The sequence below is a fragment of the Danio rerio genome, chromosome 1 (genome assembly GCF_052040795.2).
Source record: "Danio rerio strain M-AB ecotype USA chromosome 1, GRCz13ab, whole genome shotgun sequence".
NCBI classification, from domain to species: Eukaryota; Metazoa; Chordata; class Actinopteri; order Cypriniformes; family Danionidae; genus Danio; species Danio rerio.
Window position 1 is genome coordinate 31,330,564 of NC_141021.1, and position 16,235 is coordinate 31,346,798.

Sequence of the window (16,235 nt, forward strand, 5' to 3'; positions counted from 1 at the left end):
CATAACCGATCACTTTCGTTTTCACATTGGGGTTGAGGGTGGCATGATTGTCCTCTGCCTAGAGCGGCAGTTCAGCTTGCTCCGGCCCTGCCGACAGCATAATGTTAGTTAATCGAGAAAATTCAAAAATATCACTGACTAGAATTTAATTCTAGCAGTCGTAACATAATCAGATGGGAAATGTGGATGGTAATACACAAGTTATTATACAGTTTCAGTTACCTTACCTTAAAGAAGACTTGCTGCTCGCCATTAGCTCCCTCCTGTAACGGAAGGCAATTCCAACCGCGCGAAAATGTAATGGGCGTGGCCAACCTGTGACCTCAATCAAGATGACCAATAGAATAAGGTGTTTCATAAGATCCCGCCCACTGAGATGCAGTTTTCAACTTGCAAAACTTTTCAACTCAAAAGCAAAGATATTAGATCTGCAAAAATGAAACAAAACCGAAAGCAAAATGAATGTGCACACAATTAATTAATCTGGTGGTAACTGCATAAAATGGCAATAGTTTATTTTTTGCAGTGTGAATTTTTTAAATTGCATTGTACCTAGTTTTGGTCAAAAACTTCATATGTTTGTTTGAATAATAAAGACACAAAATTAACCCCGGCATTCATGGGTTCAAAACTTTTCAACTCACAAGCAAAACATTTCAACCTGCAAGCAAAGATTCTAGATGTGCAATAAAAGACAGCAGAAAAGAGAGCAAAATTAATGAGTGTGCAATGAAAATTGTGGTAACTGCATAATAGGACAATTGATTATTTTTTGCAATCCAAAATATTTTATTATCATTGACATAAGTTTTTTAATTAAACGTGTTTTTTATTTGAAATATTATTTTTTTAACTACTACATACTTAATTTTTCTTTAAAACTAAATATTTTTGATTGAATAATAAAGAAACAAATCTAGCTCCATACATTTTCACCTTTAGGACCCAGCAGAGACATCAAACCGAGCCCTATATTATTGTTTATTATTCGCCGCTAGAGGGCGCTGAATGGATCGCAACGTTTCTGTCTGTAACTTAGTCAAGAAGAAGTCAACCTTGAACGGGCCTGCAGCTGAATATTATTGTGGACAAGACCAGCTTGCTATATCATCTTTTATCAAAAGAGGATTCATTATCCATTTCAAGGTACTTGATTATTAACTATTGAAAGTTAAATGTTGTTGTTATTACTGTTTGTGTGTACTATATTAAAGGTCCTGAAAATTGCATTTTTACTACATCTTATACTAACCTACAGGGATGAAACCACACCCTGATAATGTTAGATGCTAATGGAAATTTTTAATCAGTTATAGATGACATACAGCAATTAAATATAAGCCTAACAAAATTATATATATATATATATATATATATATATATATATATATATATATATATATATATATATATATATATATATATATATATAAGAATTGTAACATCTGTTAGCTTTGTATAATAATAGTAGTAAGTTAAGTATGTTAATGGGCAAATAGTAGTATGTGCAAACAAACAAAAATACAAATCCCTTAAACATACATTGTCCTTGCCCAGTTTTCTATTCAGGTGAGATTTTAGTGATGCTGTGACCACTGAAATAATAAATGTTGTCTGTCAGCTCATGTTCATTTGTGGTTTATTTTTTGTTTGTTCATTGTAGTTTGCTCTGGACAGAGCAAGGTTTAGACCTCCTTGATAATCTTGCTGAGAAAGGTGAGAAAACAACAGCTCTGTATTTTGTAATATTTACATGATGTAAAAATGCACAGATACACACACTTAAGCAATAAGCAGCTAAAAATGCACATTTTCATAGTTTTTTTTTTTCTCTCTATCTGTTTAAGGTACCCCTGGAGATGACCACTTGCAGCCTTCCAGTTATCTTTTCTCCGTTGCTAAACTGGGTAAGTACATGATTTTTGTTGTTATTTGGTCCTGCAAACATGTGCAAATTAACAATTAAAAAAATTTGTTTTAAGGTTGGAGAAAACATCATTTGGTATATGGAGGATGATTTGCTTTGTCCATCAAGTTGTCATTTGTGGACAGCCGAAATAAGACAATTAATCAACAACTTGAGGGTGAGTAAATGATGATTACACCCAAAAATCTGTGAAACACCCATACACTCATTCAGCAGCAGAGGTGACTCCATGTCCTGGAGCTACATATATATATATATAATTATTTTATATATATTATTATAAATATATATAATTTTTTATTATTATTATTATATTTTTTTTTCATTTTTGTGTGAAATATCCCTTTAATAAATCCAGTCTACTGTTTCTTTGGCATGGATTGAAGTGCTGTTTTTGTTTTTATTTTTAGATTGCTCAAGACAGGTATTTTATACCAACACGCTGTGGAAATATAAATTTCTAGCATCTAATTCCAAATGAACAATACTCTACGTATAACTGAAAAGTTATTTTCTTTGGTTTTTTTTAATTAAATCATTGCATGGACGTGCCATATAGGAGGGACATTTAACCTTGCCTTGCTGACTACAGACTTCATTTGTATGCTAAAGTGATGTAATTAATGGTTTCACAGCATGGCTGTATCTATTGTATTCCCTGTCTCCAGAACATCATTTGCAAATTGTTGTAATGATGTACTTATCTATTGATGAGATCAGCATGGCACCCAGACTTCATTTGCAACCATGGCACCCAGACTTCATTTGCATGCTTTGTTTTACTGTCCCCCATGACTGACCCCACCTACATGCTGTAAGATGTATAAAATGTATTATGTTTTGCTGTGGAGTTGAGAGTTTGCTTTCGATGACGCCACAGCCACGCTGAGTTTCCTCTTATTAAAAAGGATTCTGCTTTGAAGACAACCGAAAGATTCTCCCTGGTTTTTTGTGGGCTCTTAGAAGTTTACAACAACGCCAAAGATAAACTTTTTGAGGTTTGGGGAGATTCATCACTGTGGATTCTCTTGTATTGCAAAAAAGAGAGGAGAGCATTGGATCCTGGTGAGAAAATCTTGCATAATTTCACCTTTGATATAAGGGGCTTGTTTTGAGTTTAATTATTGTGTTTTTTCTGTTTGATTTAAAGAGAGCCTTGGAGATCCCACTTTGGAGATGGTGTTTAAACAACTCAGCCAGCTATCCGTTCTCCACTGCTATACAGATTGTGCAGCAAGATGGTTCGGCCCTCATACCAGGAGGCAAAACAAACATTTGTTGATTTGCGACCTAGGTGCATAATTTATGACAATAAATGTTGGACATTATTTCATTCATGTGTGTATACTTGGAGGAGCAACAGATACAGAACCCTTTTGTCCTGCTGCTTGGGGATGAACTAAACTGGTCTCAGACATTTGTTATTGTTGGAGGAGTGACACTAAATTCATGGATTTAAATAAAGCTTTGCCAATGTATTAAAAGCTGTGTATTTTATTTACATATAAAGATTACTACTATAATAATAATAATAATAATAATATAAATTTATTAATATATAGTGGTAAAGCCACTTTTTAGCGAAATAACCCAACAAATTAGTTGTTTTTGTAACCCAAATTGTTGGGTTGACCTTAACAACCCAATGTTTTGGGTTAAAATAACCCAACTGAAAGTCGGTGCCAAATTGACCCACCATTGGGTTACCTGTTGGGTTATGGGAAAAAAACGATTTTTAAAACTTTTTATTAAATAACATTTAAAAAATCTTTATAAACTAAACATCAAAGCACAATATTAACTATGCAAATTATTAACAATATAAACAGCCATATATAAAATAAATAAATAGCCAAAGCTATATCATACGGAAGCGTAGAGCTGCCACCCAGGTAAAAAAAAAATCTGAGCTTTATCACGTTTGTACAATATACTTTTCACGTTCTTACAATATAACATCACGTTTGTACAATATAGTTTCACGTTCTTACAATATAATATCACGTTTGTACAATATAATTATCACGTTTGTACAATATAATATCACGTTTGTACAATATACTTTTCACGTTCTTACAATATAATATCACGTTTGTACAATATAATTATCACGTTTGTACAATATAGTTTCACGTTCTTACAATATAACATCACGTTTGTACAATATACTTTTCACGTTCTTACAATATAATATCACGTTTGTACAATATAGTTTCACGTTTGTACAATATAATATCACGTTTGTACAATATAATATCACGTTCTTACAATATAATATCACGTTCTTACACTATAATATCATGTTTGTACAATATACTTTTCACGTTCTTACAATATAATATCACGTTTGTACAATATACTTTTCACGTTCGTACAATATAATATCACGTTTGTACAATATAATTATCACGTTTGTACAATATAATATCACGTTTGTACAATATACTTTTCACGTTCTTACAATATAATATCACGTTTGTACAATATAATATCACGTTCTTACAATATAATATCACGTTCTTACACTATAATATCATGTTTGTACAATATACTTTTCACGTTCTTACAATATAATATCACGTTTGTACAATATAATATCACGTTCTTACAATATAATATCACGTTCTTACACTATAATATCATGTTTGTACAATATACTTTTCACGTTCTTACACAATATAATATCACGTTTGTACAATATACTTTTCACGTTCGTACAATATAATTATCACGTTATTACGTGAAAACTTTATTGTCCGGTGCGAAGACGAAGAGCCCGCCTAACGTTACCTGAAAACTGGCAGTTTAAGCTATGAGCTGCTTGCAACATGGCCACAATAAACGTGGATAGCCCACTACTGAGATTTCTACGGAATCGTGGTGTACCCGAAGAATGTCTCCAACGGATGCAACAAGAAAACGTAAGTGCTGTCGTTACTGGAAAATGAGTCAAATCGCACGGTGAAAGTACGAGGGCCCGGGCGAGTTTGAACCCACTACCTCCCGGGCAGTGATGCCTGTTACGCGTTACTTAATAATGATAAAAGTTCTTTATCCAAGTCAATGTGCGTTACTATTTTTGTAATTTTCCTTAAAAAAATGTTTGATTTCTTCTTGCGTCTCCTATACGTCAAGTCACGTTTTCAGCATGAGGACAAATCACGTGTAATAGCCCTGCATTCTTTTACGATGCAACCCCATATACCCACTCCTCCGCAGGGCATGATCCGACTGTTTCAAGTTAACAGTAAGAAAAGCGAACTCTCTTTACTACGGAAGCGTAGAGAAATGTTACATTTGTTATTTATTATGTGTTTATGCACGTGTCAGCATATGCCTATGATATCAAAGTAACATAAGAACAGTTACCAAAAGACTCTTACAAACCACTCCCGCGGACTCATGTGCCAATTGCTCTGCACATCACTGATGTCCCACAAACCTAGCCTAATATTTGAGGCAGTTTGGATGTGGTGACACAGGGCTACGTGTAATCGGGATGTACGTATCATTTATTTTTTTTATTATGGTGACAGCTGAAGCTAAAAGAGGAATTTAAACACACCCGGCATGCATTCAGATCAGGGGCGTTGCTAGGGTCGAAAGGGATAAGGGGCTTAGCCCCAAAGAACCCCCCCCCCCCAAAAATTCTAAATTCAATACCTTGCAAAATATTGATATTCAATAGGCTACTATTTTTTACATAATAACAATTCTATCAAAAATAGTAGGCTAGCTAAGGCTACAAAAAAAATAAAAATAAAGATCTATATGCTAGAAATATGTTTACTTTAAATTTCTTCAGAGGGATTTTTTTTTCAGTTTTCCTCAAAATAGGGTGATGTGGGCATTGTAGCACTTTAAATGCATGTAATGCCTGTTTTATTCATACTTGAGCAGAAATTCCATATATATTCTTCACAAAAGTAGTAGAACATTCTAGGAAATCCCTAATATGGATGAAGGCATCCAGCTGTTGCTGTAGTAGAATAAAAATACGATCTGAATCAAAATAAAAAGGCTTTAACTGATCATTTACACGACTGCGACAATAATTTTTTTATACAGTTGAAGTCAGAATTATTAGCCCTCCTTTGAATTTTATTTTATTTTTTAAATATTTCCCAAATGATGTTTAACAGAGCAAGGAAATTTTCACAGTAGCCTATGTCTGATATTTTCCTTTTGAAGAAAGTCTTATTTGTTTTATTTCAGCAAGAATAAAAGCAGTTTTACATTTAAAAAAAAAACATTTTAGGGTCAAAATTATTAGCCTCTTTAAGATTTTATATATTTTTCCTATAGTCTACAGAAAAAACCATCGTTATACAATAACTTGCCTTATTACCCTAACCTGCCTTTAAAGCCTTTAAATGTCACTTTAAGCTGTATAGAGGTGTCTTAAACAACGTCTAGTCAAATATTATTGCACTGTCATCATGGCAAAGATAAAATAAATCAGTTATTAGAGTTGAGTTAAAACTATTATGATTAGAAATGTGCTGAAAACAATATTCTCTCCGTTAAACAGAATTTGGGGGGAAAAATAAACGGGGGCTAATAATTCAGACTTCAACTGTGTGTTCTTCCAACCATTTTAGGTATTTTCATAAGAAAGTCGATTTATAATTTGATTCAAACTGACATAGCATGTTACAGTAGAATATAATAATAAGCTAGGTGCATAAACTCACTGTGATTTAACTATTACAGAAACAGATGTGACTTGCTGTATCATATAAATATATGATATCTAGAAAGCTAGTACAATTTACGTTTTTTTTACTTGTATTTACATTGATATGATGCACATTTTACTGATTATAGTTATTTTATGTCACCAAAACTACACATATTTTATACTGTGGAAACAAGCTTCATCAGTAGTTAAAACTATTCAGTTTCGCGAAAGAGTTGTATTATTACCTCATTAGCTTCAGCTCCTCAAAATAATAAATGAATGATGTGCAGTGGCGGGATTTTTTTAACACCATGTGACAACAGAGCCACTCCCACCTGCCGGTAGAAACAGGTACTGCTGAACAGCTGACGGTTTAATTACCTGACACAAACGCTGCGTTAAGTGGAATGTTCGTGATGTATGTGGTAATTTTTAGTACTTAAATAACAAAATAAATGTTATACAACATATTTTTATTTAAGTGCAACATATTCCAAGAGATCAGGGGCTTAAGCCCCCAAAGCCCCCCCCTCGCAACGCCCCTGATTCAGATGCGCATTTAGGCGCGTTGGACAATAAAGCTGCGTTCTGTACCTGAGCAACAAACAAAAAAATACTCAATACATACTAATCTTAGAAAAAATGCCATTGAGCAGAGTCTGCAATCAAACTGCATATTAAAGAAAATACTACAAGCATTTTGCTAAATTTACTTAATAATGAAACTAAATAAAAATATTACTAATTTGCCATTTAAAACAAAACTGAATGATTATAATGTCTGCAAAAGTAGAAAAAGCTGTGTGAATGACAGGTAAAAACACATTGTCAAAAAAAAAAGGGCTTCAGTAAGGCTCGGGCTGAGAATTCTGATAGGCTGTTGGACAAGAGCTAGGCTAGGGCCTGAGTGTCTCGGGCCAGGGCAGGGCTAGGGCCAAAATTCTTAGTTCTATTCTTTTTAACTCAAATTTTATTTTGTATAAATGATAGCTCCACTAAATGATGCATAAGAAGTGGTTCCACAATTTACAATACATTTTATTTTAGAAAAATAGGTTTTAAAATACAAGTTTAACATTTTTCTTTTTTTAAAAAAGGGCAACAAGACAAACAGGGAATAAAACTTGCAGGGCTGAGACTAACTGGAGGAGGAAATAGACACACGGGGGATTAAATCCCAAAAAGAAACAAGTACGAATAATATAATAAGGTCACCCCAGGCAATAGTGAGCATTCACGCCAACGTGAGGGAACCCACCACACGCACAAAAATGGACCGCCACCACCGAGGCCACCTTCACCACCTCCTGTCCCAGACTGCCCAAAAGAAAAGGGGAGCTACAAAAGGGGAGTTATCCAGGTTTAAACAATATATTATTCAAACAGTGGAAATAAGCTACAGGGAAATGTGACTTTTGTTTTCAAGAAACGAATCAGGAATGTATTACATTATTTTTTATTCTGTAAGGGAACTGATACAAAATGTACATGATATCAAACTAAAACTGGCCAACCAAGATGTTTTTAACCAAATTTATAGTGTTTATAATTGACGATATCTTGTAAAGATTAAATTAATAGAGAAAATATAGTTTAGAGAGAATATAATTTAATAAAGGTAATCAGCAAAATTGGATAAATGTTATTCTGTTACTTGTTACCAACTGTAGTAATTTATTCAGCATAGGTTGGAACTGCATTCTTTTTTTTCACTTTATTATAGAAAAAAAAAAATTAAAAACATCTGAAGAGTGTATTTATAATTTTTTACGTTTTATTGTGATCTACAATTAATGTAATCAGTCAGGATAGGCAGCAGGTATACCTTGTGTACTTGTAAAGTAATAAATATTTTTGTCATTACAGATTGATGCCACAGTGATTGATCTCATGGATGACAAGACCCTGTCTGGTTACATCCCAACATATGGTGATCGGATAGCTGCAAGACGGTTCTGCTTGCAAAACAATAGTGCAAGTTCAAAAGATTCAAGAAAAAACTCATTGTTTGAACGATTGAAGCAAAGGATGGGTATCAATGAAAATGAGAAGAAACCTGACCATGAGGAGACATTTGGGTCCAAGAGGAAAAGAGAATATGCACAAAATAATAGATGGGCTGAAAAAAAGACTCGAAAAATTGAGTTGGGGTGGATCCATGAAGGGAAGCAAGTGAGAAAGCGCAGAGGAGGAGGAACAAGGACCTTCCATGTTTCCAAAGACGCCAAAAAATCTGAGATTTTACAGCATGCTAAAGATCTTTTCTTTCCAAGTGGAAAAAACAAATTTGGGAGGTGGGAAGTCTTTAATCATGACATATTGGACTATCAAGAAGAGGCTGTATTTGATGAAGATGTCACAGTTGGAGACCTATACTATGCACTTAAAATGGGAATGCTGAGATTTTACTTGTGCACTAAAAAAATATCCAATGATGAGGATGATGATGATGAAGAGGAAGCTTTTGAAAATGGGGAAACGCATGTGAACACCTCAGCACAACTGACTGATCCACCTCAAGATGACATGGAAGCTCCTCAAACAATTGTGGTCTTGTCATCCGATTTTACGAATGCCGATCAAGATGCATCGGACACATCAGAGGTAATGATTGGCCCCTACCTTGGAGAACCTCTAGCTTGTCATCTTGATGACACTGTAATACTTGAAGATGATGATCTGGTCATCACATCCCTTACACCTCCTTCAATAAACATAGCAGTCAGTACTCCAAACCCATCCATAAGCAATGAAGCAATGAGTTCTCCAGCATCATATGATCTTGTCTGTATCACCATCAAACTTCATAGGGTCAATATTCTGGAGGAGATGATCACCCAGTTCAAAGATCCAGCACTCCTGGGCTACCCTCTAAAATACATCTATATTGATGAAAAAGGAGATGATGCTGATGGCGTATCAAGGGATGTGTATGCTGCATTTTGGTCAGAGTTTCTCGATAACACAGCTGAAGAGGAGGAGTTCAGGGTGCCTTCACTGTCCCCTAAATGGCAAGAGGAAGAGTGGAAGTCCATGGGTAGAATTTTACTGAAGGGATTTCAAGACCATGGATATTTTCCTTGTCGCCTTTCCCCTGTTTTCACGGTGGCACTCATCTTTGGTGAAAATCAAGTATCAAATGAAATGCTGTTTGATAGTCTTCTCTTTTATCTTAGTCAATCAGACAGGGATCTGGTAACGAGGGCTCTAAACGAGGATCTTTCAGATGAAGACAGGGATGAACTGCTGGATCTCATGGATCGCCTGGATGTATCAGTGCTTCCAACCACAGAGAACTTAAAAGGCCTTCTTTTGAAAGTTGCACACAAACAGTTAATCCAAAAACCAGCATATGCAGCAGAGAAAATGTCCTCAGTTGCAAGCCATTTCCTAAAAGAAGCTTTTCAAAGTCCAAAAGATGTCCTAAAAATGTATGAAGAGAAAAAGCCAACAACTAGAAAGCTTTTGAAGTTGTTTTCTGCATCTCCCACTACTCAGGCAGAGAAGCAAAGCTTCAGATTTCTGCAACAGTACATCAGAGGACTTGATGAAATAGGGTTTAGAAGGATGTTCAGGTTTGTTACTGGGTCAGATGTCATCTGTGTTTGCCAGATAGAGGTCCTGTTCACATCGTCGGATGGATTGGCACGACGACCCGTGGCACACACGTGTGGTCCTGTTCTGGAACTACCATGGACCTACACCTCTTACCCAGAGCTACGGACTGAACTTGACAATGTTTTAGCCGCCAAAAGCTCTTACGAGTTCAGCATAGTCTGATAGAAGTACACCATGTGTAAACCAAAGAATGAAAAGTTTGATGGAACAATGAAGTCCAAATTAATATGGTAAAATAACCTATAATGATCACATTTTTGTTTTGAAAAAAAGAGGAAGAGCTTACATATGTTAGGGGAAAAAGCTGTAATTGTATTTGAATTTCCTTTCAAAAATAGAAGATAATTTTTTTCTTCACAAGAACAATTTTTTTTTTCAATTTAAGGGTTTCATAATTCAAATGTTTACCAAGCATGTCTAACCAGCTCATATTATTATGCAACAAGAGGTCCACATTGTTTAAAATTACAGTTCTTAAAGGTTTCATAGTTCAAATGTTTACCAATTGAAATGTTAACTAAGCATGTCTAACCAGTTCATATTGTTTGGCAGCAAGGGTTTAAAATTACAGTTCTTAAGATCTGCCTAGGCTGTTTTTAACAGGTCTGTGTTATAATTCTGTGAAATGCAAGAAGTTGTATGTTTAATGCAATAATTCAAGAGATTTATTATTTTAAAGTATCTTATTTACTTTTTGCCATCATTCGCTTTATAATATTTTGAAGAATGACTTGAGATAATTTAATTGGCATTTTTTTATTGAAGCAATATTTGACGAGAAAAAAGTACACAGAACACTGGTATTTGAGTTGAGTTTTACAGTGTTTATTAAGAGTCCATGTTTTCTTCCATTTACATTCAAATTAAAGGGAGATTTATATATAACGGTGTTTGTTTATTGCTAAATAATTATGATTTATTTCTATTTACTAGTTAACAAGAAACTATTAAAGGGTGGATAACAGTTGAACAATGTTTTTATCCAATTTAAAGACACTGGTTACAAGATCTCATAAATGACAATGAATAGCATATAACATATATTATATAACATTTTAAGAAACACCAAAACCATTTGTAATACATTACTGTTAGCCACTTGTATCAAATAGAACATCATTACACACACAATTATTGGTGCTTTACCCAGTCATTGTATAAGTTGGTATTAAGTTTAGTTTTAATCTTCATTTTGTATTCTCCAGATTGTCCACCTGCTCCAACAACCAAGCTTTAAATTGGTGCTTAAATCACAATGCAGTCAAAAAGCAGTTAAAAATAAGGAGGAATTTTATTGTTGAAAAATCATCTCTGAAGTTGAGTTTTTATTTGAAAACAACCCAGTAACTCCATTACAAACATCATGCTGTAATACTCAAAATTCAAGCCATAAAGACATAATGCCACCTTATACAAAATAAAAAGGTGTATTTCATATTATTTATGTTGAATGTATTTTATGGATGTAGATAAAGAATGATCACATTTACAGTGTTTTCATCTTCCGAAAGAATCTGGAATATGTTTAAACTAAGAAGGCAGTTTGAATCTTTGTACTTTTGTTTTTTCCTGCCTTTTGTCTGAATAATGTTTTGGAGGTTATGTATTATCGTGTGCTGAACTGGTTAAAGATGCACCAATAAATGAGTCATAGATTGTAATTTGCCAATATTCAAAAGGTGACATATCAAAAGTAACAAGACATTGTAAATTTTCAAAATATTTATATAGTTTTCTTTTAGGAAAAAACCTTAAAGAATTTTTTACAGATTATGCAAATAATATGTATCTTTCTCAAAAATTAGACTATAGTATTGTCACTGCAACTAAAAATCTCAGTTTATTAAAACAAAGTAGTGTACAGCAACCACACTTTGGCACTGCATTTGGAATTGTTAATGTCAAGGGATTTGTTTCATTTTGATTGTTCAATTGAGTACATAGATTTGGTTTAATATGTCGGCATTCACTTGCTATGATCTTGATTAGAAAACGAAAACAAATAAATAACAAAAGTGATAAATTGTCACACAAATAAAATGATGTGCCCAAAATTGTATCAGTAAAAGTGCCCAAGTTGTAAGTCCTTCAGGATATAGGCTCTCAGGAAAAGATACAGTTCAATGGATTCATCTGCTGTACTTGGTGGAGTTAAGAAGTTCTCTGACATTATAAGGCAGCACAAGCTGAAAACTGTTTCATCACAGGTATAAGGTCCTCTCTGTTGGCATTCTTGCTTACAAACATCCACTGAATTCTGAGAAACCTCTTTTAGATAATCCTGTCCTCCAAAAAGATGAGGGATGGTGTACATCAGAATCGGACGTCCACTTGGGGCAACTGCACTTCTGCTTCTGCGTATAATGTGGGTGTTCCACAGATGCACAACTTGCTGGAGCTCTTCCTGTAAAAAAAAGAAATAAACAAAAAACAAAACACAGGGACAGAGAAGAAGTCAGTTTGTCAAAAATACTTTCATCAAAATAATAACAGTGGTTGTGATAGAATGATGGTATCAAGAATTGCCCTGTTTGTGTGATATTGTGTAAATGTGTCTGGACAGTGAAATATTGCATGTTTCAAGTCTTGAACAGAATCATATTAAGTCTATTATAGTTATATGAGTGGTGTCAAAGCACATTTTATGTACTCTGTAAGAGGTAGGGCAGCAAGAGTACAGCTATAGCCGTAAGTTTCAGAATTTCAAGTAGGCTATATAATAATACTGCATTACAATATTACTGGGGTAAAGTTGTGATAAGCTACTTGTCAAAGAAAACGTGTAGAATACCCAGTAAGTAAGCATCATCAATCTCTCTCTCCCCTCTCTCTCTCAAACACGCACGCACGCACGCACACACACACACACGCACACACGCAATATACGCGCACGCACACAAACGAGAAAGTATAAGGATGGTGACGTATACCTCAATGACGTTCAGGCATGTAAACAATATGAGCTGCTTGTCCAAAAAGCATCCAGAGAAACTGTCATTGTCTTTTAGATCCTGGAAACGATTCATCCAGTCCTGAGCATGATGCCGTCTCAGAAAGGCCCACCAGCTTTCAATTCGCTGATTGTGATTACTAGACCCAGTAATAAAACAGTTAGTGACGTTATGATCCGTACTCCATCGCAAGAATCTTTGCATGTCTGCCATTGTGACATTTTCTGTTCCCAGATCGGAGCGAATCTGGGAAGGTGTCCCAAGCCTCTTTTCAACTTCTGCTATGAAATACCCAGCAATGATTTTGGGATCACTGTTTGTTGAAAAGGCATGAAGCCAAATCATAGCTCTCGAAAAACCATCAATGGCTCCATTTATACAGATTCCAAAGGGCTTCAGTTTGTCGTAGGAGTCGACGTGCCACATGAAATTTGGTCCAGGATTAACATACAACCGTCGGATTAGACGATTTTTGCGTCGTTGCTCAACACCATAAGGATCTAGATATTTAAGCAAATGACGGACAGTACTCTGAGTGACAACATAACCCGCTTGAATGCAATTCAGGTGGTGTAGTTTGTATCCATGGAGCCTCCCGTGTCCCTCGAGCTGATCAATAAGAAATGCAGCCACTTCCATCGGATCAGACTCATTCTTCCTCCTGTACAGCCCCATGTGTTTTAGGTTCCTTCTCAGTGTCCGCATGCTGATAACAACATTGTCCAAGCTGATCAGTAGCTGCAAAATTTCCCCATGTCTCAATCCAAGCATAAAATAAAACTTGATTAACTGAGTTAAACGAGACATTTTCTCACGCTCTAATCGCACCAGGTTAACGTAGCCTAAACAATTACGTTTTCACGTAATAACGTGATAATTATATTGTAAGAACGTGATATTATATTGTAAGAACGTGAAAAGTATATTGTACAAACGTGATATTATATTGTACAAACGTGATATTATATTGTAAGAACGTGAAAAGTATATTGTACAAACGTGATATTATATTGTACAAACGTGATATTATATTGTACAAACGTGATATTATATTGTAAGAACGTGAAAAGTATATTGTACAAACGTGATATTATATTGTAAGAACGTGAAAAGTATATTGTACAAACGTGATATTATATTGTACGAACGTGATATTATATTGTACAAACGTGATATTATATTGTAAGAACGTGAAAAGTATATTGTACAAACGTGATATTATATTGTAAGAACGTGAAAAGTATATTGTACAAACGTGATATTATATTGTACAAACGTGATATTATATTGTACAAACGTGATATTATATTGTAAGAACGTGAAAAGTATATTGTACAAACGTGATATTATATTGTAAGAACGTGATATTATATTGTACAAATGGATATTATATTGTACAAACGTGAAAAGTATATTGTACAAACGTGATATTATATTGTAAGAACGTGAAAAGTATATTGTAAGAACGTGATATTATATTGTAAGAACGTGATAAGTATATTGTAAGAACGTGATATTATATTGTAAGAACGTGATATTATATTGTACAAACGTGATATTATATTGTACGAACGTGAAAAGTATATTGTACAAACGTGATAAAGCTCAGTTTTTTTTTTTACCTGGGTGGCAGCTCTACGCTTCCGTAATATCACTTTTGTTTTCTTTGTAACAAAATACTGTTGAAAAACCAAACAGAACTAAATTGTGTAGATGGTTCAAGCATGTTGAAAAATTTTTTTTAATCAAGTTCTCTTACATAGAAAAAGTAAATTAAATAGCTACTAGGGATGCTCATTTCGGTTAATTTTGCTAACCGACAACCGCCGCTCATTAATCGGTTATTAATGGTTAACTGGTCAGATTACTAGGCTATTAATTTTATATTAAACAAATTGACGTGTCTATTTTGTGTCTGACACATTCAATATTGCATTTTAAAATACTGATTTATTTTTATATGCTAGCATATTAATAACAGAACAGAACAACAGAGCATCTTCACGCATCTGCAGTGTTTAAACAGAAGAGCAGAATAATCTAAATAAAATGAATAAAATAAATAAGACTGCCCTAAATTATTTTTATTTAAATAATTTATATTACAAAACGAAAATACTGACTGATTCTTTTTAATAACCAGCATAGGCTGTTTTTTTCCAATCATATATTTTTGTCTTCCGTCAAATAAAAATCGCAGACTTCCTGAAATTGCCCGCTCCACGGAAAATATGCATTTATTTAATGCCCCGCTGTTATTATTATAATAACAAAACTTTTTACATTTTTAACAGAAATCATTATTTTAAAGATTATGTCTTGCTATATGGTTATTTCTCTCCCTCGCGGTTCAAGTGCGCGCTGTGTGATGAAAAGACAACAACGAGCGCATATGTTGACTTTTTGTAAACAGTTTTGTTGTTTAAATATGATATTGCATTAATGTGCATACATGCTTTATAAGCTGTAAAATAAAAAGTAAAGCCTATTTGTTGCGTTTATTACGCAGATCCAGGTCAACATCAGCACTGGTTAGCATCACCACGTCTGTATCAAACAGCAATATTCTTCTTCCATTTTGCTTCAAATGTGTCTGTAGGCATGGGTTATACGTTATCGTCCTGTAAGTTATGCCTTGCAGTTGAACAAGGGGCCGGAGACAAGGCGCACCTCACTGCCTTTATGTTGACAAGAAAAAAAGAAGAAGGAAGCGCGGTCCTCATATAAAATGACTGAATCAGCTGGGTATCGATTGTGCAAAAGTGTTGCTGTCTGTGTTGTTACAATTGTAATATTTATTACTATTGTGATATTCAAGATTTGTACATTCATCTAGCTCTGGATAACTTAAAACAGTGATTAGACCTTCAGAGCGGCATTAATGCGTCCTGAAGTAAAGCGAAACGGCTATAAACTCCAGCAAGATAGAGTGATTATATACAGAGCCATATACCTGTATCTATAAATAAACTATGATTATAGAAACTGTGTTCATCTTAACTAAAAGCTTTGTCCTGTTTCCTGGCCTCACGCATCGCGCACCTGTCAGTCAGCACGT

General features: G+C 34.4%; 2 protein-coding genes and 1 long non-coding RNA gene across 5 annotated transcripts; 2 read left to right on the plus strand and 1 right to left on the minus strand.

Moving 5' to 3' along the window:
• The first annotated feature begins 1,041 nt into the window (after window positions 1–1,041).
• Window positions 1,042–3,411, plus strand: LOC141385765 (uncharacterized). Of its 2 annotated transcripts, none has more exons than XR_015476631.1 (6): window positions 1,042–1,146; window positions 1,664–1,716; window positions 1,848–1,907; window positions 1,983–2,084; window positions 2,338–2,992; window positions 3,078–3,411. It is a non-coding gene; the product is annotated as an uncharacterized LOC141385765 (long non-coding RNA). The 2 variants fall into 2 exon arrangements; XR_015476632.1 differs by having other exon boundaries at window positions 2,836–2,992.
• A 382-nt stretch (window positions 3,412–3,793) lies between these two features.
• Window positions 3,794–11,243, plus strand: LOC103908832 (uncharacterized). Its single transcript, XM_087237270.1, has 2 exons — window positions 3,794–4,848; window positions 8,475–11,243. The coding sequence occupies exons 1-2, from the start codon at window positions 4,756–4,758 to the stop codon at window positions 10,386–10,388; spliced, it is 2,007 nt and encodes a 668-aa protein (XP_087093396.1). The 5' UTR covers window positions 3,794–4,755; the 3' UTR covers window positions 10,389–11,243.
• Window positions 10,970–15,213, minus strand: zmp:0000000984. 2 transcript variants are annotated; one of them, NM_001440627.1, is given in 3 exon segments: window positions 10,970–12,630; window positions 13,157–14,197; window positions 14,437–15,161. In NM_001440627.1, coding segments are annotated over 2 exon segments (1,173 nt in total). In that variant the 5' UTR covers window positions 13,985–14,197; window positions 14,437–15,161; the 3' UTR covers window positions 10,970–12,285.
• Window positions 15,214–16,235: the final 1,022 nt, after the last annotated feature.

Bases quoted from the DNA above. Each gene is read 5' to 3' on its own strand.
- LOC103908832 (XM_087237270.1), top strand. From the start codon at position 4,756: ATGGCCACAATAAACGTGGATAGCCCACTACTGAGATTTCTACGGAAT. The intron at 4,849-8,474 runs GTAAGTGCTGTC...TTGTCATTACAG, and splicing joins AACGGATGCAACAAGAAAAC to ATTGATGCCACAGTGATTGA.
- zmp:0000000984 (XM_087234995.1), bottom strand. From the start codon at position 13,984: ATGTCTCGTTTAACTCAGTTAATCAAGTTTTATTTTATGCTTGGATTG. The intron at 12,631-13,156 runs GTATACGTCACC...TTTTTTTTACAG, and splicing joins CATGCCTGAACGTCATTGAG to GAAGAGCTCCAGCAAGTTGT.